The 22,240-nt window shown below is 35.2% G+C and overlaps 1 protein-coding gene across 1 annotated transcript in view; it reads right to left on the reverse strand.

Moving 5' to 3' along the window:
• CAND1 (cullin associated and neddylation dissociated 1) overlaps window positions 1–22,240 on the reverse strand; it is a 48,342-nt gene that overhangs the window by 9,528 nt on the left and 16,574 nt on the right. Inside the window, exons 3-8 of the mRNA XM_026500088.4 lie at window positions 11,393–11,547; window positions 9,713–9,836; window positions 7,888–8,144; window positions 7,696–7,801; window positions 6,399–6,544; window positions 1,176–1,468 (exon numbers count right to left, since the gene is read on the reverse strand). Of these exons, the coding sequence (XP_026355873.1) occupies window positions 1,176–1,468; window positions 6,399–6,544; window positions 7,696–7,801; window positions 7,888–8,144; window positions 9,713–9,836; window positions 11,393–11,547 (1,081 nt within the window). The remainder of the gene's footprint in view (window positions 1–1,175; window positions 1,469–6,398; window positions 6,545–7,695; window positions 7,802–7,887; window positions 8,145–9,712; window positions 9,837–11,392; window positions 11,548–22,240) is intronic.

Consider the following 22,240-nt stretch of genomic DNA (forward strand, 5'->3'; position numbering starts at 1 on the left):
ACCAAAATTTTAGGAACATAATTTATAAATGGCTTTTTGAACAAAAACAGCATAGATATGTGTTTCAAAAGGGGGGGGGGCAAATTAGGAAAAAGAAACCATTAAATGAGTTTTCGTCTTTGCTCTCACAATGAAATAGGCCTCACTTCAAAATGTAGCTACAAGCAGCAAGGTTATGATTCAAAGACATCTGCTTCTAAACTTTCTAATGTTTTGTTAGTTGGTAAAACCTAAACGGAGTATTTACTAATCTTACGGATACAAAGATACATACAGACACATGCCTTATCGAAGTGATCTGAGAGCTAAAGACAAAAGAAAACTACCTAATTCACTACATCATCAGCATTTCCCATGTTTTTATCTGACTTCTATATACTTTCTCATTTCCTTCTACGACTAATCTTCAGTGTTCACCTTTAAGTTCACCATGATTTTTTTTGTTAATGTGTGCTACCTGAAAGCAAGACAGATATGTACATCCTCCCTGGGTCAGTTGTTCAGTCCCTCTCAACATGTTTTTGTAATTAATAAAAATGAACAAATATGTATGCCATAGGGCTGCTGTAGGGATTATACAGAAGACAGGAAAATGCCTAGCATGCACTAACTATTCAATCAGTAGAAGCTACAGAGCTCTAATCTTTAGAATCTTAGATGTCCTGTAGTGAAAAATACCTATGCTAATTGTTATTAGTAAAATAAGTACTTACTACGTACTGGGCACTAGACTGTTTACTATAGATCATCTCATTTCTCACTACCGTGGGTAGACCATTCTAAGTAAATAGACTGTTATTACAAATGAGAAAAGTTTAATAAAATGACTACTTGTCCAGGATCACACAGCTAATTAGGAGTGAAACGAGGCATGAACACAAGTAGTGTGACTCCACAGCCCTAAGATTTCTCTGTTACCATCAATGATAATTTTACTGAATCTTAAAATTATTTTAATATTGCTTATCTAGTAAAATCAAGAATACCTCAAGTCTGAATAAACTAGTTACAAGTAACATAATATGAATGTACATAAACTACTACATAAACATATCCCACAAGTTTGCTTTTCTGAAGATGTTCTGGGATGTTCTGGTTCTCAGATTTCCATATAAAAAACGATTTTAAAATTTCGTATTTACAAGCATGACTTTCAACCACACTTTTAAACTGACCTGACTCTGAAGCATTGTTAAAGGTGTTTCTCCCTGCTCCATTGCATCAGGGTCACACAGCCAACTTTGTACAGGACGAGTTTGCTTCAAAAGAGAAAGGTATGCATGAAAAACATCTGCCTTTACATTCTCTTCACGCTCTTTAAATCTGGATATCAGTGCAGGAGAGACAGTCTTGTAGAATTCTGGAAGCATTTCATGCCTTGTGCTAACTACAGCGTCCAAGCACTTAGCAGCTGCACGTCTCACTTTCCAACTCATGTCATCGTCATCACTGTATTCATCATCGCTCCCTAAAGAGAAGTTTTAACGTTAACAGGCTATTAATTGTAAGCAAGTTTATCATTTAATACAGAAAGTGAACTGATACTCAGTTTTATAACTTATCACTGACATACAGCAATAGTTTTATTTTTTTGTTTTTTTAATAGAGCTTTAAAAGAACAAGAAATTATACAAATTTACACACAAATTGATCTCTAAAGAAAATAATCATAACTTTTTAACTTATCACCTTCTCACTTATTATGGGTAATAAGCACCTTATCAATCTTTATAATGATTAACAAACAGTGAAACTTCTTTCCAACATAAATATTTGTAAAATCAGCCTTTTAAACAGCACGAATAGAAGTTCAAAGGACTCATTTGACATTATAGGAAAATCAATCAATCAAGGAGTTAATAAGATAAACCAGGAAATAAGATTAATGACTATAGATGAGGTGTTGAGAAAAGTATGGTTACCAATCCCAGGACATGCTGGAGAGAAAAAGAATCCTGACATCAGCTTTCTTTGTGGCTTTAAGGCTTTTCACTAAATTTGTTGATGGGCTACTAGGAAAAAATACGTATATTTCCAACCTTCCAATATATTCTCTTAAGGTAGTTTAAAGAAATTATACTTCCTCAATTACAAGAAAATTCTGGTAACAACAAAGCACCATGTAAAAACAAAACACCATCTTCTCCAAATTATTGTTAAATCTTAAAACAATATTCCAATGCTATCAATTCCATTTCACTTACGTATCCTTCATTAACTTTCATGTGTGTGAAATCTCTGAAAATTATTTCCTTCTAACACTCTAAGGCTGAATCAGTTGGGTAACAAAGTCAGGAGGATGGCAAAAATACTAGCAGTTCTCAGGACAGTCTAAAATTATCTAACAATAATTTTGTTATTCTTAGATAAGACTATAGCCCTGAAATGCTGATTCCTCACTAGGAGAAAAAGATGTTGTCTCTTCATTGGCTTATATTGCAATTAGCTTAGTGACAGCTAAATGGAGCCAGCTATGCCTTAAAAAAAATCCTAGGATTATATAATAAATTTTCCCAATCTCCAGAAGGTTTAATTTCATCATGGCACATTATGGGAAAACCCAACAAAATACTACTAAGCCCAAGGCATTTGATTTATTCACCAATACATATGTGAATAAAAATTAAAAAGTACTGTATCAAAATGCACTATTTAAAAGCTAATAAATAAATGAAGTTTTTTCCATGGCAACCCAACTATGGGAATTATTTTGCAGAAATATACTTTGTTGAAAAAAGGGTTACTGAAACATTAAATACCCTAATCACTGAAATTATGTTGCTTTTATGTTACAATAACATTATGGTAGAAAGGCAGATTAGGTATAATCCATGCAAACAGATAAAACAGCTGAAGGACTTGGTTATTCAACATAAGTACTTGGCACACTAAAAACCATCGAAAACAGGAATATTGATTTACTGCTACTGCCTTTTTCAAAGGATATTCTGTTATAACCCCTTCAATAATACAGCACATTTACTGAGTGTCTTCTGTATGTCAAGCACTATCCTAGGCACTGGAATAAAACAGTCAATAGAAAGGCTGAAAGTCTGTCTTCATGAAACTTACATCCCAGTGGGTGGAAAATAATTACAATATGTCGAATGGGATTAGTTATAAAAGAAAATAAAAACGTTGAGAAGGAAGAATATAAGGGGAAAGCCCTGAGATGTGAGACTGAATGAAGGGGATGTATGAAAGTAATTAGGTATACCCCAAAGTTTTTGGCCTGAGAAACTAAGACGAAGGTGCCATTCTGTGATAGAAAAGGCTGGTTAAGCAGGAGAGGGGGAAGGGGTGAGAAGATTTTTAGACACCTAAGCAGTAAGTCAATTAACCAAGTGTATATACAAACTTGAAATTCACAGGAAAGATCTGGAATAAAGAAAAAATTTGAGTTTTCTGCATACTGATATTAAACTCAGGAGACTAAATGAGATTAACAGGAATATAAGAGTATCACAGAGACGTCCAAGCCCTGGAAAACTCCAAAGTTTAGTGATCAGGATTATGAAGAGCAACCAGTAGAGAGACCGAGAAGGAGTCATCACAAAAATAGGACTAATATCATCACAAAACAGGACTAATACCAGGAGAGTGTGGTATCCTGGAAATTAAATAAAGAAATGCTGCTGATCTAATAGGCAAATATCGGAGGTCAGTGGTGATCCTTCAATCACTGAAAGACTGGATTCATGACAGAAGGAGAAAAAGGAATTGGAGAGCATTCTTTTGAGTTCTGCTGTAGGAGAAACCGGGCAGTAGCTGCCAGACTATAATATCAGGTTAAGAGGGATTTTTTGTAGTTTGTTTTCTTTTTAAAAGATAAATGAAATTATAGACTTTGGAGGAATGTAAATTCATTCAAAGAATCAAATTTAAAAGGATGAAAAATATCAGGAAATCCACCAACCCACATACCTTGTAACTTACCCATTTAATTATCTCCACTATGATTCTTTTAATACAAGCAGAAACAACTAAACACGAGCAACCTCTATGTCCTTGAAAGTGCTATTCCTTTCCAGAGTAAATACTACAAATCATAGCATGACATCAATCTTAGGAGCCTCAGAAATGTTTAGATGATTCATGAAAGTTAAATGGAGCCTCAAACAATATTTAGGATTTTTCATCAAAGTATGCATAAACCCAACCAAACCGCTGAATATGTATATCTACCATACAGTTTTAAAATAACATTCATCTCCTCTACAAAGGCAAGAGAAACAAAAGCAAAAATGAACTTGTGGGACTTCATCAAGATAAAAAGCTTCTGCACAGCCAAGGAAACAGTCAAAAAAACTAAGAGGCAACCCACGGAATGGGAGAAGAGATTTGCAAATGACACTACAGATAAAAGACTGGTATCCGAGATCTACAAAGAACTTCTCAAACTCAATACACGAGAAACAAATAAACAAATCAAAAAATGTGCAGAAGATGTGAATAGACACTTTTCCAATGAAGACATACAAATGGCTAACAGACACATGAAAAAATGTTCAAAATCATTAGCCATCAGGGAAATTCAAGTCAAAACCACACTAAGATACCACCTTACGCCAGTCAGAATGGCAAAAACTGACAAGGCAGGAAACAACAAATGTTGGAGAGGATGTGGAGAAAGGGGATCCCTCCTACATTGTTGGTGGGAATGCAAGTTGGTACGGCCACTCTGGAAAACAGTGTGGAGGTCCCTTAAAAGGTTAAAAATTGAGCTACCATATGATCCAGCCACTGCACTACTGGGTATTTACCCCAAAGATACAGACGTAGTGAAGAGAAGGGCCATATGCACCCCAATGCTTATAGCAGCATTGTCCACAATAGCTAAATCGTGGAAGGAGCTGAGATGCCCTTCAACAGATGACTGGATTAAGAAGTTGTGGTCCAGGGGCGCCTAGGTGGCACAGTGGTTAAGCGTCTGCCTTTGGCTCAGGGCATGATCCCGGCGTTCCGGGATCGAGCCCCACATCAGGCTTCTCCGCTATGAGCCTGCTTCTTCCTCTCCCACTCCCCCTGCTTGTGTTCCCTCTCTCGCTGGCTGTCTCTATCTCTGTCAAATAAATAAATAAAATCTTTAAAAAAAAAAAAAAAAAAAAAAAAGAAGTTGTGGTCCATATATACAATGGAATATTACTCAGCTATCAGAAAGAACGAGTTCTCAACATTTGCTGCAACATGGACGGCACTGGAGGAGATATGCTAAGTGAAATAAGTCAAGCAGAGAAAGACAACTATCATATGATTTCTCTCATCTATGGAACATAAGAACTAGGATGATCAGTAGGGGAAGAAAGGGATAAAGAAAGGGGGGGTAATCAGGAGGGGGAATGAAACATGAGAGACTATGGACTATGAGAAACAAACTGAGGGCCTCAGAGGGGAGGGGGGTGGGGGAATGGGATAGGCTGGTGATGGGTAGTAAGGAGGGCACGTATTGCATGGTGCACTGGGTGTTATACGCAACTAATGAATCATTGAGCCTTACATCGGAAACTGGGGATGTACTGTATGGTGACTAACATAATATAATAAAAAATCATTAAAAAAAAAAAAGATATGGTCCATATATACAATGGAATATTACTCAGCTATCAAAAAGAACTAGTTCTCAACATTTGCTGCAACATGGACAGGACTGGAGGAGATAATGCTAAGCGAAATAAGTCAAGCAGAGAAAGACAACTATCATATGGTTTCACTCATTTATGGAACATAAGAAGTAGGAAGATTGGTAGAAGAAAGGGAAGAAGAAGGGGGGGTAATCAGAAGGGGGAATGAAGCATGAGAGACTATGGACTCTGAGAAACAAACTGAGGGCTTCAGAGGGGAGGGGGGTGGAGGAATGGAAGAGGCTGGCGATGGATACTGAGGAGGGCACGTATTGCATGGTGCACTGGGTCTTATACACAAGTAATGAATCATGGAACTTTACGTCAAAAACTAGGGATGTACTGTATGGTGACTAACATAATTAAAAAAAAAAAAAGCTCCTTACAGAAAAAAATAAAAATAAAATAACATTCATTTCCCTCCTTATAAAAACCCTTTGCAGAAAATCTGAATAAAGAACAAAATTCTCTTGGCTAGCAGTTTTAAATGTACTAGTAAATTTTTTTTTTCTGTGTATTTAAAAAAATAAAACTGGGACATAATTTTGTTATCTACTTTTTCCACTCAACTTATTAATAACTGCTTTAGTATTTTTCTAGATTCTGAAAATGTGGCACAGCAGTTCAATACATGGATGCCCTATAATTTATCTAATCAAGTTGCTATAGTTGAATATTGAGGTCATTTCCCCTTTCACTAGGAAAGGATCATCTCCATCTATAACACTGGGTCTTTCACAAAAATTTAACAAATTCCTTCTATTTAATCTGAAATACCTTGGTCATCATCGTCACCACCATCTGCATCCATGGCATTTTCATCTTCATCTTCATCATCATAATTATAATTTGGATCATAGGTAAGATATTTAAGACAAATATTTATAATAGTAGAAACATGAGGATATACTTCCTTAGGACATCTGAAGAAGAAAGTAAAAGCTGCCTTGAATATCTGTACTGCTCTTCTTGATTCACTATCTGACATGTTTTGTTACCAGATTTTTTTCTTCCCTTTAACACGGCATAGGAAAAGTGGTTCTCAGCCTTTCAATACCAATGACTCCAAATATTTTAAAAATATTTACTTTTCAAATTACACTTAATTTTGAGATGAACAATTCCCATTTTAACATCTCTCAAGTCAGGATGGTTCTTACAATAACTGATATATCATGGTTAATGGGGGGGTAGTACAGAGAGAAATCTGTATATGCTCTATCTTCTCAACCTAAGACTAGAAGACCAAGTCCAAGCGAATGTGCTCTTCAGCAACTAGGACTGTTTGTGAAAATGCCAGTGCACATACTTCTAGGCTTGGTCTTCTAGCTATATGCTAAGAGACAGAACACAGAAATGCCCCACAATAATGGAATAATTTATGTTTCTCAATTAAAAGAACAGAAACGAATCCCACAGTTTGATTTTAAAAATTTGGTATGACCATAAAGCTTCTTCTTAAAACCATGAGTGGAGCAAGGGATTACTGCAGATACCAACCAGTGAAGTCTCAAGACACTATGCTCTACCAGACTGTCAATTCTAGCCAAAGGCAAAAAAATCTGCTCCTCAGCCAGTATGGCCTGCCTAACACATAAACAAGGATTTTCTTACTAGAATCAAGGTTTCCAAATTGAGATTCACTGCCCTAGCAAAATGGATGTGACAAACTTCGAAAAAAATGTTGGAAAGATATAAAATTCACTATATATTTTTGGCCAGGTAATTAATTTACCCTGATGCTCTTTAAGATAGTAACTACATTATTAAATTAAACCAAAAGACAACCATAAATACCTTTCCAAATTCTTTCAAGTCCTAACAATGAGAATAAAACATTTCAAAATAAATATAAGGACCATATTTTCAAATATAAGATCACATCTACTTCAAATACTGCACTGGTTATCAATTACTGTTTAATAAAAATTTAATCTAATCAAACACATCTGAAACCAAGACTCATCCTGGCTGTCAGTAAAATAACCCATTTCTCCCACCTACTCTAGATCTTAATTATTACTCTCTTCTTAAGGGAAAATTTTATTTGAATATAGAGATCCTAAAAACTTACCTTCTCACAAATGACTCAAAGGCTTGAATGCAGTACTCTCTTAATTCATCGTCATCTACATTACAAAATTTTACCACCAAAGGAATTATCTTTTCAAGGTATTCACCTAAGAAAAACATACTGGTTCTTAAAAACATTCTTTTTTTTTTTTTTTAATTAAAGAAAATTTTGAACTATTTAAACATTTCTTACCTATTCTATGACCAGCTTGCCTACTAATTGCAGCAATACACTGTATGTAGGTTCTTGTTGTCGACATGGAATCATTTTTGGACAATTCTGACAACAGATGTTCAATCAGATCTACAAAAACTATATTTCCACAGCTCATAACCAGATGGCCAAGAGCAATAATGGTTCTTTTCCTCACTGCAAGTCTAGGGCTGGTCAACTGGGGGAGCAGACAGGTCAGAATTGAAGGATGGAAATTAACAAGAAGTCCTCCTTGCCTTAAAATAAAATAAAAAAAGAAAGAAAACCATAAATCAATTCAAGATGTCTGGGCACTACTGAAATGTCCAGCCTCTGACCTCAATGTATTCAAAGAGTAAACATTTAGATGACACTAATCCAAATTCAGAATTAAAGTAAAACTAAATTCTTACTCTCCCTGCCAACCCAACTGAAAAGTTAAGTAAAGGCAGTTTTGAAATCTGTATCCCCAAATTCACTTCTAGAATCTAGAACCATATCCCCATCTATAAGATATCCAACCAACAAGCTTGAGAATACATCAAAAAACCAATGGTCTTGTCACTTTTCCCATTCCCAGATCTCTGAAGTGTTTTCCCTATTAATAGCTTTTTCTCTATGATAGCTTTCTACAAGTTCTTAACCCTCAAAATCTCAAAACCTCTTGACTGCCCCCTCTCCCTATGGTCTTTCCTGAACCTATCTATGTACTAAGTTGCATTGATCCTGTTGGTCCAACCCTCTCTTCCCAATCATTTCACATGTGCAGTTCAGGGAGTCAATAGCAGTTAAACATCTATGTGCCAGGACCCTGAAACTGATCCAGTAACACACAGGACAAAAAGTCTACCTGAATATTTACTACCTATGAATTTTAAGTATAAATTCCTCACCCTCTTCAACATGACCACAACCTATGAAAATGATTTCCTACTACTTTTCTATTCATTCTATATATTCTGGAAAACGAGAATACAAGATGTTTATGCTGATATATTCTAAGCCTGGGCAGAGACACCTGTGCCCTACCCATTCTTCAAAACTAAATTCAAATGTCATTCTTTCCATAACAAACTTTCTTGGAATCTTCCATTTTAAACCCCAGAACACACAGTCTCAGTATTTAATCCCATTTTTGTTCTTATCTCCTATAGTAAAGTATAAGTTCTTGTGTGTGCCAGGATGACAGCTCTTACCTTTTACTATAAATATGTACCATATGAAGGCACTCATTATTTTCAAGCTGCAGTGAATCAGGCACAAATAATACATAAACAATGAAGACATATAATGATTTTGAGAATTAGGGATAAACGGAAACTGACAGGTCTTTTAAGGTATTCTCCCCCTTAGAGTTGTTTATATCTTCCTATCTTCCCAAGTTTGACTTTCAGGGGAAAGCAAACAAGGAACAAATGTATAAAGCCAAGCTCCCTCCTCCCCAAACATGCAGTATAATCATGGTTGCTGAAATTTACGCCATTATTTTAACTGGAAAATTTGCGACTCCTACCAGCACATCTCTTATTTAACAGAGAAATCACTGTAATCAAAATATAAGAGTAAAGCAAAACAAAAACCGTGCGGAAATATTCAAGTCACAAATTTTATTACTTTTCAAAACTACAAAAAAATGCCTGCTGTGCAATATTATGTGATAAATATAATTAGCTTATTTCTCCCCTTACCACTACCCACATATTTATAAAAGAGCCACAATTTAAACATGGACAATTTTAGACCAAATTATATTTCTCAAAAGGTGTTTTTAATAAACGCACATAGTTTTTGTATTACAAATAATGCAAATGACGGGCATGTTTACCTGCTCAACATATCAGCCATAATATCCAAGGCTTCCAGCTGAACAGAGACATCTTCCTGCTTCGCTATCGCACTGGTAAGACGTCCAGTAATCTTTTTACATACATTAGCAGCTAATGCAGAGCCTGCATGAATAATAAACCCAGAATAATTTCAAGGCAAGTATACTGACTCTACCTTATATTCATGGTGGTTACCAGATAATCAACAACTCTGAACTTGATGATAATCGAGACTTAAGAGAGCCATGTCAGAAAAACAAGTATTTCAAAATTGTTTTTAACAAAATAATTTATTAGACTTAGACAGGAATAAGAGATAATAACTGCAGAAGGAATACATGACACAGGCAAAACAATAATGATTCAACAGACCCTACTGGACAACTACTTCTATATACTGACATGACTGCTAACTATGGAGTCAGTAGTACCTACAGTGTTTGCACCTCTAGACTGGGAAGCAGAAATCAATTTTCTTCTACTTGAATACTCTTTACTAGCAACCTAGACTTTTTAAAATTTCAGTGAATTAAAAACCAAATATATTCTGAGCTCTAACAACATGATCTCTTAAAAAAGAGAGCTGTAAACCTTTAAGATCCTTCCTATTCCAATCCAAAGATTCCAAAACTTCATTATGATGAACTAGAAATGCTGTTCCAGAGAACTCGAAAATCAAGGTTATTACTATGTTGAAGTAGATTTGTCTTGTTACTGGCAAATGGGAGAAAAAAGGAACAAGAAACAAATCTGAATGGTTAACAGAATTCTTGTTAGAACCAGAAATCAGCTAAAAACAAACGTGTTTCAATGAAAAGAAATGAGGAAAATGCCAATATAACTAATACAGTTATAAGAAATGTTTTTTGAAATAATAAGAATAAAGTAACACTGGTAAGAAACAGTTGAAAACCATCAGCTTTGGATTAAAAGATAATGGAGGATTTGAATCTTCACCCAAACAGGTAATCACAGCTTTGGGTGCATTAACCTAATCTCTCTGCATTTCAGTTCCTTCATCAATAAACTAGGAATATTAAGACCTCCCATATGGCTGACGTTTGGATTAACTGAAATAATACACACGTATCATCTAGCATGACAGCTAGCATAGCAAAAGATTAATATATATTTGTTAAGTAAATGAGTAAAAACTATATACTTAGACTACATACACTACTACCAGTCTACATCTTTCCATGAAATAGATAATAATTTCACTCCATCTGTAGATAAGACCATCAATAACTTTAGCCTGCTGATTTTAGCCGACAGCTGAATCAATTAGTCAACATCAATTCTAAAACTTGCACTACCTAAATATTTGTGTCAGAGGCCAAAATCTAATTGACAAATTCATTAATTGCCGTTTTAAATTTAAATTACCAAAGAAGCTATAGAGTCAGCCTTAATAAAGATACTAGTCATGGTACATACAACAATAAAAACATCTTGCTATTCCTACGAGATACTTAAATTCAATCAAAATAATATTCATTTAAAACTGAAAACTGAATTTATTTTCAAGCAAAAATAAGACTCCCGGACTTTTCCCCCCTTATCTGTTCAAAGAGATGCTTACAAAGATCCTTTGATAGACACCGCTCTCCCTCCCTGGCCAGGAGGAAAAATAGCTCCATGTAAAATGGAACTAGGAAGAAAAAAGTGCTCTTGCTTACCACTGGAAGCTGGAGGAAGTTCTCCAATTACTGTTTTAAGGCCAATACTTGAAATATCTCGAAGTTGTTCCTTATCAGAAAGCATGTTAGTGCAGAGGGTATCTACAATGGTCTCTACTTGGTATTCTTTCACTTTACTCACTAAGGGGCCAAGACTGTAATATAAAATAGAAAAAAAAATTTTAATTTACATTAAATATAAAAACAGAAAAACAGACAAAAGCATTAATTTTTTCTGCCTAGCAACTATCAACACAAAGTAAATGCACTATACCTGTATCACAGATAGTATATGAATAAGGTTTTAAAACAAATTTGGATTGAGAAGCTCCCTGCAGTTGGTTTCCAGTGTTTCCCCACTCATTTCCACCATGGTATCATGAAACTTAAGATGCTTTTACCCCTCCCAATCCTTCATATACGCAAAACATTTTTTAGTACTAAAAAGGCTAATTAAGAGTCTGCTCCTAACAAAGATCCTATGGTTTACCTGAAATAGCAATTCCATCCAATATGTCACTTTGCCAACTCTGACCCTGCCTTCCTCCTATCCTCTATCACCAACTCCACCTTCTGAACCAAAAGAATGTGCATTCCTTTTATTTTCCTGTTTAAAATTTAAAAGCATCGAACCATTGGTTGCAAAAAGCAAACAAGTTAGTACTACTCTGTGTTCCCAAAGAACCTCGGACAGTCCTTTCATATTAGTGTTTTGTACTATTATTATAGGTTTGCATGTAGGTCCATTGATTGAGGAGGGAGAAAAGTTCTTCCTTCATGTTCTTCCCATAGAGTTTAGCACACAGATGTTTCGTGCATGAATTTCTATTGAAGAGCCATTGTATTCAAGACTGTACTGAATAAGAAAAGTAAGGTCCCTATCTTCAAATATTTACCACTGGTTGATGAGGTTAAGGAATTCACAAAGCTATTTTAGAAATGAATTGAAGGCATGCACTACTCTGCACAATTTCTTTTTAAAAACTCTTAAATTCAATGTTAGTATTTAGAGGACAGAAGACTGCACCTAAGGGACAGATATTTAGGTACTAGGCTTATGGGATATTGTTAGAAAAGAAGAGCATTTCAAATGGAAAGATCAGAGACCAGAATGAGTAGAATGCATATTTTTTAAAAATGAGGAATGGGAAACAAAAGCAAAAATTAACTATAGGGACTTCATCAAGATAAAAAGCTTTTGCACAACAAAGGCCAACAGTTGACAAAACTAAAAGACAACCTATGCAATGGGAGAAGATATCTGGAAATGTCTTATCAGATAAAGGGCTAGTAGCCAAGATCTATCAAGAACTTACCATACTCAACACCCAAAAAACCCCCAAATAATCCAGTCAAGAAATTGCCAGAAGACATGAACAGACATTTCTCCAAAGACAAACGGCCAAAAGACACATGAAAAAATGCTCAACATCACTCAGCATCAGGGAAACACAAATCAAAACCGCAGTGAGATACCACCTCACGCCAGTCAGAATGGCTAAAATTAACAAGTCAGGAAACGACAAATGTTTGTCAAGGATGCAGAGAAAGAGGAACACTCTTAACACTGCTGGTAGGAATGCAAGCTGGTACAGCCACTCTAAACAGTATGGAGGTTCTTCAAGAAGTTAAAAATAGAGCTACACCACAATCCAGCAATTGCACTACTAGGTATTTACCCAAAGGATACAAGCATTGTGATCCGAAGGGGCACCTGCACCCTAATGCTTATAGCAGCAACGTCCAAAAGAGCCAAACTATGGAAAGAGCCCAGATGTTCATCAACAGATGAATGGATAAAGAAGATACATACACACACACACACACACAAACACACACACACACACACACAGAGAGAATATTACTCAGCCATCAAAAAGGATGAAATTTTACTATATACATCGACGTGCATGGAACTAGAAGGTATTATGATGAGTGGAATAAGTCAATCAGAGAAAGACAGCTATCATATATGGTTTTACTTATATATGGAATTTAAGAAACAAAACAGAGGATCATAGGGGAAGGGAGGGAAAAATAGAGTAAGACGAAATCAGAGAGGGAGACAAACCATAAGAGACTCTTAACTATAGGAAACAAACAGCGTTGCTGGACGGGAAGCAGGTGGGGGGATGGGGTAACTGTGTGATGGGCATTAAGAAGGACCCGAGATGTAATGAGCACTGGGTATTATATGCAACTGATGAATTACTAAACTCCACATCTGAAACTAATGATACACTATATGTTAAGCAATTTAAATAAAAAAGATTAAAAAAATGAGGGATGAAAATAACTGTTTGATAGAAAAGGCATATAAAACACAATAGGAAAGGTAGGCCCCAGGAACATTATGGAGAACCTTTAAAGTTAGGCCAGCAAATTTAAATGTGATGTGGTAAAACTGGGAGCCAATGCATTTTGTCAAGCATAAGGGGCAGGATAAAAATAGTTTCATTCGATAAATATCAGATCAATATTTACCAAATACAGATGTTCAGTAAACTGCTAACTCCTTGACTGCAGAAGCCATAGGGAGTGCAATTTGGGGAATTAAGAGAAGGAAGAAAAAATAAGCAGAAAGGTTGGAGAAATCCAAGAACAATCCAATCCAAAATAACGGCAGTGACAAAGAGACATGGCATATGTGCAAAGACCTAACATGACACAATGAAAAAATTTGGAGTAAAAATAAAAGGGATTCCAAAAAATGAATTTAAAGAGTTCTAAATTGTGGGAACGGCAAAATAGCTTTGTTGGACCAACCCTTCTGCAGATGAAGACTATAAGCTCTCTAAAACTGTATTTTAGAAAAACAACAATTTGAACACCAGATAATGATGTAACTAAAAACAGAAAAAGGTCTACCTAGAATTCCAAATCCAGTGAAATTATCCCTTGAAAATAAAGACAATTTATGATAAAAACTGAAACTGTATCACTACCAAACCTATACTGCAAGAAAATTGCCAAACAAAGCTCTTTAAGCTAAAGAAAAATTAAACCAGATGGTTACTCAGATTTACAAAGATCACCAGAAATGTAAATGTGTGTATACATAAAAGGTTATATTTAAGAGACTACATGGAGTGCCTGGCTGACTACATGGAGAGCATGCAACTCTTGATCTCAGGGCTGTGAGTTCAAGCCCCATGTTGGGTTTAGAGATTACTATAAATAAGTAAGTAAACTTAAAAAAATAAAAAGGGTGGTCTTAATATTGTTCATGTAAATAAAACTAAATTTTAGTCCTCTTTCTTCTTCCCAGTTTCCTCAAGGAGGTCTTTCTATTTTTCAGTGGTGAGCTTTAATCATTGCTGATAATCAGTGTTAGCAGTACACCTTTATCAAGAAAAATCACCTAAGTGAAATCCAGTAACTTACTGCCATCAACCTGCAAAGTACTTAAAAAGTGCCCAGAAATCACCTTCCTAAGCGCTACAAATCTATTTCCTCTAATTAAACTTTTCTTCAAGCACAAGTAGTACAGAGAACTTCACTAGTATTTTTTCTTCAAACTATAAATAATACTGTATTACAGATACACATACAAATATATATTTAAAAAATAGTAGCATAAAGACAGGAAGAAAGTAAATGGAAAAATGTTGCAAGGTTTATATAATTTATATCAAGTGGTACAATATTAACTTTTAATAGACTGTCATGAATTTAAGATGCAATTTACAATCCATAGCCTAGAGTGACAATTCAAAAAACACTAAGAGATGTATCTAAAAAGTTAACAGAGGAAATCAAAATTAAATATAAAACAGATTCCTAACCTTTTGGTTTCAGGAACCCTTCTAATGCTTTAAAAATCAATGAAGACCCCAAAAACTTTTCTTTATGTAGGCTGTATCCGTCAATGCTTACCATATTAAAAATTAAAAGTAACAAAAATAAACCTATCACATGTTAACATAAACATTTTTTAAAAATTAACTATATTCTCAAAAAAAGTGAGAAAAATAGCACTGATTTATATGTTTGCACTTAAAAAAAACCAGATTCCATATCTGATTTTGCATTCAGTCTGTTGTGATGATCACGTCATGGGGCCTCTGGAAAATCACACTGTGCACTTATTAGAAAACGAGAGTCAAAGGGAAAATAATTATTCACATGATAAATTTTGACACTTTCAGGGTCACAGGATGTCCCAGGGCCCCCCGAATCAAACTTTGAGAACTGCTGCTATAAAAGATTTGATTAACCCAAAAGAAGGCATTGGGGGGGACCACAACAACAACAACAAAAGCAAAAAGAATGATACACCTAAATCCAACCGTATCAAATATTTATAATAAACGCCAAAGGACTATATAAGCACTCCTATTATAGGGCAAAAATTATGAAACTGAATCAAAGCAAGAATTAACTATTCACTGTCTATAAGGCACACCATTTAAAAATACAGAATAACTGAAAAATAAAAAAAGGTACACTATGCAACACTAATCTTTAAAAAGTTGGGGTGACTTTTCCATATTAACATAAAAGAAAATATATTTGATGATAAGGTATATTTAAAGAGAAACATTTTATATTCATAAAAAAGTCAAACATCAGGAAGACAAATATGTATGTATTTAGTCATCAGGTTTTACTTATTTTTTTTTTTAAAGATTTTATTTATTTGACAGAGAGAGAGACAGCCAGCGAGAAAGGGAACACAAGCAGGGGGAATGGCAGAGGAAGAAGCAGGCTCCCAGCAGAGCAGGGAGCCCAATGCAGGGGGCTCGATCCCAGGACTCTGGGATCAGGCCCTGAGCCGAAGGCAGACGCTTAATGACTGAGCCACCTAGGCGCCCCAGGTCATCAGGTTTTAAAATACATGGAGCATAATATAATAAAAAAGTATTATTTAAAAAAATAAATAAATAAAATAAAATACATGGAGCAAAAACTGACATTATTAAAGAGAAAAACAAAATTTGACAAACATAGCTGGAAATCTTAAATACTCGTCTTCTTTGGGTATTTAATACCAAAAACAGCAACAACAACAAAAAATCACAAAGAATATAAAATTCAAATTTTATCAACTACCTTGACCTGACATTTCTAAAACATTATGCCCATCTACCACAGGATATACATTTTTTTTCCCAGAATATACTTTCTTCCGAGTGTACATGGGACATTCACTTATCAAGATGCCGAACTATAAAACAAACCCAAGTAGACAAAACAAACAAAAACATTCTGAAATTTTAAAGAATATGGCTCTCTGACCAAAATGGAATTAAATTAGATAGCAATAAAAATAAACCTCCAGGGGCGCCTGGGTGGCGCAGTCGTTAAGCGTCTGCCTTCGGCTCAGGGCGTGATCCCGGCGTTCTGGGATCGAGCCCCACATCAGGCTCCTCCGCTAAGAGCCTGCTTCTTCCTCTCCCACTCCCCCTGCTTGTGTTCCCTCTCTCGCTGGCTGTCTCTCTCTGTAAAATAAATAAATAAAATCTTTAAAAAAAAAAAAAAAAAAAAAATAAACCTCCAAATACTTGAAAATTCCTTCTAAATAACCCATGGATCAAAGGAAAATCACAACAGAATTAAAAATATTTCAATCTAGGGGCACCTGGCTGGCTCGTTCAGTCAGTGGAGCATGCAACTCCTGATATCAGGGTTGTGAGTTTGAGCCCCACGCTGGGTGTAGAGATTACCTAAAAATAAAATCTTTAAAAAAGTATTTCAAACTGAATGACATTACCAGAGTTTGTAGAATGTAGCTCAAGAAGTAATTAGAGAAAAATACATACCTTTAATTGTTTAAGAATTAGAAAGGAAGAAAGGGTGCATTAAAATAAAAGAGAAAAAATCAATGAAATAAGGCAACAAACAATAGAGAAAATTAACAAACCTTAAAGTCAGTTCTTTGATAAGTTAGTAAATCCCTAATTAGATAAATTGAAGGAAAAAAGAAAGAAAACACAAATTACCAAAGTCAGGACTGAAATAGGTGGATATTCACTGTAGAAAATCCCAAGGAATCAACAAAAACTACTGTGACTATTAAGTAAGTATGAGATACTATGGTTCACTGTTGAAAGACAGTATTGTTAAAACGTTGATTCTCTTCAAAAAGCTACATAGCTTCAACACAATCCCAATCAAAATTTGAGCAAGCTTATTTTTTTTAAAAAAATTGAAACTGACAAACTGATTCCAAAATTTACAATGGGAAATACCAAAACAACAACAACAACAACAACAACCCCAAAACAAAAAACCCTAAAAAATCAAAATTCTCTTGGGAAAGGAAGAATGAAGCTAGAGAAGTTATACTACCTCACATCAGACTTCTATAGATCCATACCAGGACTTCTCAACAAAGGGCAATTTTTAACCTCCAACAGATAGCTGGCAATGTCTAGAGACATTTCTGGTTGTCACTCCCGGGGGAAGAAGGAATGCTACTAGCAAATAGTAGCTGAAGGCCAAGAGGCTGCTAAACATCCTACAATACACAGAATACAAAGGACAGCTCCTCACAACAAAGAATCATCTGCCCAAAAAGTCAAGAGCGGCAAGGTTGTCTAATACACTACACTAATACAACAGCTTTATACTGGCATGAGAACACACAAAAACACCAATGGAACACAAGAGAGTCGAGAAATAAACCCACGCTTTCAGTCAACTGATCTCTGGTATCAGTGCAATTCAACAGAGAAAAGATGTCTTCAATAAACGGTGCTTCAACAACTGGATGTTCACATGAAAAAACTGAACTCAATTCCTAATTCACAAAAATTAATTCAACACAGATCACAGGACTAAAAGTAAAAGCTGAAACTATAAGGCTTTTAGGAATAAAACACAGAAGAAAATTATTGCAACATAAGGTAAACAAAGGTATCTCGTAACATGGAAAGCAATTACCATAAAAGAAGAAGTTGAAATTAATTTATAAGACAATCAAGTGAAACTAAATTTAAAACTAAATTTAAAAAACTTAAGTTCATCAGGGGCGCCTGGGTAGCGCAGTCGTTAAGCGTCTGCCTTCGGCTCAGGGCGTGATCCCGGCGTTCCGGGATCGAGTCCCACATCGGGCTCCTCTGCTGGGAGCCTGCTTCTTTCTCTCCCACTCCCCTGCTGTGTTCCCTCTCTCACTGGCTGTCTCTCTGTCACATAAATAAATAAAATCTTTAAAAAAAAAAAAAAACTTAAGTTCATCAAACTGGGAGAAAATATTTATAAAATGTATGTATCAAAGGGCCTATCTAGAATATATGAAGAACTCCTACAATTTGATAATAAAAAGACCACCTCAATTTCAAAAATTGGGAAAAGTCAGGAAAAAAAAGTCCAACAAACACACAGAACAGCACTGGACATTATTAATCATCAAGGACATGTAAATTAAAACTACTCCTATACACTTACTGGAATGGCTAAAATTAAAGAGTCACAAAACCAAGTGTTGGTGAGAATGAGGAGACAACGGTACTTTATGTAAAGTGAAACAATGTGGCAGTTTCTTAAAAATCTAAATGGAGAACAATTTCATTCTTAGATATTTACTCATAAAAATGATCCATATCCTAAAAAGAACTCATACAAGAATATTCATTTTATCTCTATTCACAATAGCCAAACTCTAGAAAGAAACCAAATGTATAAAGAGACTAGTATCGATGGCTACTAATCAGTCATAAAAAGTCAATATTAATACACCCAACAAGAATCTCACAGATGTGATGAGTATGACAGCTCGACACAAAAGAGCACATATTATACAACTCCATTTATATGAAGTTCTAAAACAGGCAAAACTAATTTAAAGTAAACAAAACAACGGTGACCTTAAGTAGGGATGTTGTATGTGAGGCAGGATACAATTTTCTTTTTCAAATGGTTATCCAGTCCTTTAAAAAAAAAAAAAAAAGGTCCAACTTTCTATCCTGTCCTATTTTACTCCATTTGTCCATTAATGCCTCACTGCTGCACTGCTTTGATACAGAAGCATAATAGTCTCTTTTTCTATCTAGTAGGGCTAAGCAACAACTCCAACTTCAGCAACTGTTACACTTCGTCAAAGTTTTCTTGGCTATCTTGACCAAACACCTGCCCCCTCTCCCTCCCACCAAAATATACTTTAAAATTAACTTGTCTAGCTTGTGAAATAATTTTTACAATTAAGTTAGCATTAAATTAGCTTGGAGAGAAGCAACAACTTTGTTGAGTTACCCTATCCAAGGACACGCAATGTCTTTCCATTTGTTCCAAGGACATTTTTGTTAGGGATCAAGAATATTTTAAAGTTTTCCTTAAGTTTTGAAAAAGATAACATTGTAACCTTACCCTACCATACAATACCCTCACTCAAGGTCACCACCGTAACATTTCTTGTTACATTTAATTCCTAGGCACTTTGTCTTTCTGTTGCTGTAATCAATGGACGTTTTGTGAAAACTACAGATTTTTGTTCATTACTTTCACATCCTGTTACTTCACTGAATTCTTACTGTCCATATTAAATTTTTTTCTTGAATGACTTGATTATTCTCACGTACCTTTTCCAATTCTTACACATCTACTTTTATTCCCCTCTGTCCTATCGCGGCTACCTTCAAAAAGAATGTAGTGGAGACAGAAACCCATCTTTGCCTTGTTCCTGACATTAGTGTAAAGGTATCTGGTAATTTACTGGTTTTTGGGTTGAGATGTGTGTATATGTATGTACTTCTAATGTTAAAAAAGGTCTTAACAATTCCCTGTTATTAAATGTTTCCCTTCAAACAGGTAGTGAATTCTCCCTAGTGAGATAAAGCATCCCTGACCTGTTCTTCACTCCAGTGACATATTAAGTATGATGATGGTGGTCTTTGGAAGGTGTTTCACTCCTCTTAATTACACTACGTAGCCTAAATAAGTGTTGTGTTTTGGTGGTGGTGTTTTGTTTTGTTTTGTTTTTTAAATCAAGCATCAATGTTGAATCTTACCAGTGCCTGGAGAACTGCTTTTTCTCCCTCTTACCTACCAACATAATGAAATGTTTTAACAAAAGCACATAATATTGAACCGCCCTCATATTCTTGGGATCACTTGGTCACGGTATGTCACACTTACTGTCTTGTTGGATTATATTTTGAACATTTGAATGGTCTGTAGTCTTCTTTTTTCAGTGTTATCTTCTGTCAGGATGTGTTATCAGTAATTGGTTTAAATAAAAGACTGGGAAGTTTTCATACTTTATGTTCTGGAACAGTACTAGAACTCTCAGAACTGGAATTATCTGTTCTTTGTGGTTTCAAAGACATGTGTGAAAGATTTCTGGGCCTGAGTTTCTTTTGGGTGATGAGTTCTTTGACAAATTCCCCTATTTCTTAATAATGCTAGTTAGTAATTTATCTATTGTGATTTTCCCTCCTCCAAGAATCAGTTCTTGGGTTTTAGCTCCTGTTATATTACTTTCATTTATACCTTAATTCCTTTTTTTCTTGAATATATGCCATTTCTTCCTCTAACCTGTTAAGTTTTAAGAATAAAAGGTCGTCAAAAGATCAAAAGCTCTGGTTCCTAAGGAGTAAAGATTCCTATGCAAGTGAGTAAGATCTATGTACCTCTCAACTCTCAATCCTGGACAAAGACTACTTTTTATTACCACTTTTAAAAGCTGGTAAATGTTCATCACATATTTTGAATATTTAATTTTATTAAGCACAGGCAAAAAAAATTTTAAAAGATGAAAAATAACTAAAGTAAAATTATACTCATTGCATCATTCTGCAACTTACCTTTTTAAGACCCATTTTATTTTAAACTTGCAAATGCTCCAAGTTACAGAAAATTATACTGCATGTCTAGAAACTCTATGCTGACCAATGATTTCTCACATTTTTGCCTGTTTTTACGGCAGGTAGGTAAAAGCTAAGCCTAAAACAAACTTAAAACCCTTATAATAAAATGCAATATTGGGCACCTGGGTAGCTCAGTGGATAAGCGTCTGCCTTCCGCTCAGGTCATGATCCCATGATATATCTAGTCAAAACTCTGTGCTCAGCAGGGAGTCTGCTCCCCCTTCTCTCTGCCCTACCCCCTTAAAACCCTTATAATAAAATGCAATATTGGGCACCTGGGTAGCTCAGTGGATAAGCGTCTGCCTTCCGCTCAGGTCATGATCCCATGATATATCTAGTCAAAACTCTGTGCTCAGCAGGGAGTCTGCTCCCCCTTCTCTCTGCCCTACCCCCTCTCCCGCTTGTGCATGAGCATGTGCACACTCTCTCTCTCAAATAAAATCTTAAAAAAAAAAAGGTTTTTTTAAATGCAATAAAGGAGTCATAATGAGACGATGCTTTATTTAAATTGATGCCTAATTATTATGGGACATACAAAATGACATAAAATTCCACAGTTTGTTATATGAAACTAAAGGTTATACTTTCTAATAACTTACTATGTAAATTGTTCAGGTTTTCTAGTATTTGACACATATAAATGAAACAATTTGTTAATAGAATTTACTGAGAACTCAAATTCTGTACCCTATTACTAAAAATAGTCAAACTGTCAATATCGTGCCTCATAAGATGCTCCTACCGCACTGTACATACCAAAGACAACTGGAATTCCCACAATTTTTAGAAAAAATTCTTTGTAACTGCTGTTATCATCAGTTTTAATTTGTGTTAACTATGGTTTTAAATGCTGCTGTTCTTTATAAAGTCTTATTATTTTTTACTTCCCTTGATCATTGGTTCTTAAATTTTCATACAGACATGAACAGAGGCAGGTAGCCTTTAAAACCCGCTAAAAATCAGGTCAAACAAGTGAGAGAATCACTCTTTCTGGAGTTTCCATTACGTACTTCATACGAATCAAAATACCGTAAAATGTTAT

Source organism: Ursus arctos, unplaced genomic scaffold, assembly GCF_023065955.2.
Source record: "Ursus arctos isolate Adak ecotype North America unplaced genomic scaffold, UrsArc2.0 scaffold_21, whole genome shotgun sequence".
NCBI lineage: Eukaryota > Metazoa > Chordata > Mammalia > Carnivora > Ursidae > Ursus > Ursus arctos.